This window comes from Teleopsis dalmanni, chromosome 1 (assembly GCF_002237135.1).
Source record: "Teleopsis dalmanni isolate 2A chromosome 1, ASM223713v2, whole genome shotgun sequence".
Taxonomy (NCBI): domain Eukaryota; kingdom Metazoa; phylum Arthropoda; class Insecta; order Diptera; family Diopsidae; genus Teleopsis; species Teleopsis dalmanni.
The window spans coordinates 179,631,013-179,634,737 of NC_051846.1; the positions used below are offsets into that span (position 1 = coordinate 179,631,013).

A 3,725-nucleotide genomic window follows, 5' to 3' on the forward strand; every position below is an offset into this window, starting at 1 on the left:
ATTCATTTCATATTCTCTTTGAAAATTTCAACATTTTTTAAAGATATTCGTTTATTTAAATTAATAATAAATAAGTCAAAATTTGGTACAATTTATGAATATCCACAGCTATAAAACAATAAAATTATATCGCTGGATTTTGTATACAAATTTTATGGATAAAAACACTATTAAATCGTTAAGTACAATTTAAGCGAAAAAATAATTAGTTGTAGTACTCAAAACAGCTGTATTGTCAGCCAAAAACTTAATTTATGAAGAATAATAAAAATTTTTGTTGTTGCAATTACCTACTGTTGGATAAAAACCTCTCTATTGAAATCAATTCTTTATACTAAGAATTTAATTTCTTTTGTCAAAACAAACGTTGAAATTCAATTCTATAATTATCTGGTGAATAGTCGTTGTTTCAGTAAATTATTTGCAATAAAATTATTTATTATTATTTTCAAGATTTATGGTAAATATATAAGTAAGGCATTATTTATTAAAATTAATGTATTCAGATTTATTTATTTATTTACACACGATTGTCAACTAATTCATTTAATATCAAAAGCAAATATTAAAAAAAATTTTATCCAAAGTAAAAAAAGTATTTTGATAATTATTTTCCCCATGCTTTAGCACTTGCACTGCTGGAGGCGCTTGCATAAGCTCCAGAACCGTAGCCACCACCACCGCCACCATGGCCTCCACCACCACCACCACATGTATTACAACCGCCACCACCACCACCAAAGCCAGGTTTGCCACCCCAACCACCTCCACCGCCACCATATCCGGAACTAGCTGAGCTGAAACTGCTACTACTGGCGCTACCATAACCACCGCCACCACCACCTCCAAAACCACCAGGATGACCACCGCCAAAACCGCCACCTCCTTGACCACCATGACCTCCACCACCAAAACCGCCACCACCAAATCCACCACCGCCAAATCCGCCACCTCCTTTTTGAACTTTCACAACTGTTACACTTGGCAGACTAAATCCACCGCCTCCAAAACCACCATGACCACCACCACCACCATAGTTACCACCACCACCACCACCACAGCCACCTCCACAGCCTCCGCCACCTCCACCGTATCCAGCAAATAATCTATGGAATGTAGGCGTGGAGCTACATACTCCAAAGAGCAGCACAATTAAGGCAAAATGTTTCATATTTGTTTTTCAATCTTGCAACAGTTATTTATTTTTTTAGAGAATTTATAGGCTTAATTTAATATCGTTTGATTTCTATATTTACACAACCTTCCGATTTGAAATTTATTAAACAACTAATTCCTGTAGATGTAATTTCAAATAGTTTTATACTTGCAGTTTTAACGAAATTAATTCTGGGCATGTACTCTTTACTCCTCTGCCTATGAAATTATCGAAGACATGAATGTATTTAGTATGCCAAGCGTGCATTTGTTCCTATGGGTGATTTGTGTTGGCTACAGATTGTTGAAGAGCTGATGCGTCATAACACATACATTTAAAATTCACATCCTATTTCAAATAAAGAAACTCTCTTAGAGTTGATAATATTTCATAATGAAACCGAATTCGCAAAGGAGCTACAATACCGAATTTATTAAAGAAATACTGAGACAGCACAGTATATATCAATATATGTATCTTTACATATATTTTTATATATATGTATATATTTTTTTTTTTCTAGTTATTTAAAAGTTCTAAAAAATATATTTTACATAGTTTCAATTCACTGTAATGAGTTTTATCAATAATATTAATACATAATAGCATTGACTGCAATGCTTTCTGCCCTTTTCCATTTTAGTTGTAATTTAGTCTATACGTATATTTACAGAAGTTAGGCCTAGATTAGACAGATAATTTAATTAATTTCAAATAGCATCGTTGCGGGCTTAGTTCGATTAAGATAAAGTGCACCAAAACACACTACAACAGAAATAATAGTGGGTTGTAATATCACTAATAATTGTTGTTCATTCGTAAAACCAGAAGAAACACAAAAAAAACAAGTAATAAAAATAAATACTCTATGTAATATAAAATGAACTCCTCTAATAATACTAGTGTAATCTAATACTAGTCTTGAAGGATGACAACTGTCATGTTGGTAAGAAGATAATTTCAAATCTTGTATTAGCCAATGATGGGCCTTGACAAATAGAATTAAACACGGTCTTCTCATTCTCTATAACACTGCAAATGGAACACAGTTCCAAAAGTTTTTAATACACACTAACTAATTAGCATCCTTACCATAGAACTGAATTGGATCCGATTTTGTTAAGTTGTTCAATTCCTTGTACAATTCGACTAGACATTGACAATAAGTTTCTTTCAATTTTAAAATAATTTAGTAAGGACTGATGTTTAGACACAATATCAAGACAAGATACAATTTACACATCGCTTAAATATATAAAAACCTAGGCAATGTAATGTTTAATGTTATTATTATTGTTGGGGAATGTGGCAATGCGATTGTTGGGTCTATCGTGCCTCGCTCTGGGTTTAGAGTAGGTCTCTAAGGCTTGTTGTGTCAATAAAAATAGTATACAACCTACTTTACAGAGTTTTATTGCCTGTGCCGTAAGAATATAAATTCCCAGGAGCCAACCTCTTTTTCTTTTCGCAGAATCTACAGTTTGCATCCGTATATACACCCATAATGTCTAATAAGTTTGTTGAGTATTAAACGGTATTTAAATAAGTAAATTTGTTGAAGGTAGATTTTATTTGTCGAATGTGACGCGTCTTATGACGAAAAGAAAACTGGAAGGGTTCGAACAGTAATGAAGAAAGAACAACTACAAAAATTTGATTATTTTAATAAAATTTGGCTGACTATATAACGCTGTTTCGAGTATTGTCAAGTAAATTTGTTTGTTTAGGTATACATACATACATACACTATGTGCAAAAAAGTGTACGAAAAAAAATACTTTCAGGAATATTAGTAGAACCCAATAATTTCAGTTAAAAAGCATAGGAACATGCAATCTCCAGAGATACAAAATACTTAACGATGATTCTTCATTATGTAGTAGCCCAAAATTCTAGTCATTCTTCAATAGATTCGTAATCGACACTAGCCTTTATAGACGGGTGGCCTTAAATCTAAAACTCGATAATGTTCTGATTGAATACGCTAATATCTACTAGTTGTCTACTAGTTACTACTTACTATCTACTAATTCCGATAATACTAACCACAACTGTAGTGCCTATTGCCTATTGCCTTTTGCATTTTACCATTACTATTTTCTCATGTATTTTTTATAAAACCCTACTTACTTTATTCTAATACGATTGTAATTTATTAAATATATTATAAAGCGGAAAATCCATAAATATCGTTGAGAAATATCTGCATTTTTGTCATTCGTTAAAATGCAAACTGAAAAACTATTTACACTATTATAAGCAATTAAAAAGATACTTTTACAACAATTAAAATAATTTACTCAAAATAATCACATCTGCGGTTAGAGAACCGACGTTATTTAAATATTAATGCGATTATGTTTGCAAAGAAAATATTAATACATTCACAAACAAGTGTTAACTGATTCTACAGATATTAACTACTTTCCTTTTCATTGATAAAATTGAATAAATAGAGTAATTTCTATTTATAATCAGCAAAAATTAAAATATCTTCTATTACGATAGATATTTTGACGTCATATTCCATTGTCTCTATATAGAGATTAATTACAGAGATCCGTGTTAA

The 3,725-nt window shown here is 31.5% G+C and overlaps 1 protein-coding gene across 1 annotated transcript; it reads right to left on the reverse strand.

Moving 5' to 3' along the window:
* Positions 1 to 538: 538 nt before the first annotated feature.
* On the reverse strand, positions 539 to 1,279 carry LOC119671379 (glycine-rich cell wall structural protein 1.0-like). Its single transcript, XM_038081984.1, has one exon. The coding sequence runs from the start codon at positions 1,169 to 1,171 to the stop codon at positions 608 to 610; it is 564 nt and encodes a 187-aa protein (XP_037937912.1). The 5' UTR covers positions 1,172 to 1,279; the 3' UTR covers positions 539 to 607.
* Positions 1,280 to 3,725: the final 2,446 nt, after the last annotated feature.

Coding starts and splice junctions, on each gene's coding strand:
- LOC119671379 (XM_038081984.1), bottom strand. CDS start 1,171: ATGAAACATTTTGCCTTAATTGTGCTGCTCTTTGGAGTATGTAGCTCC.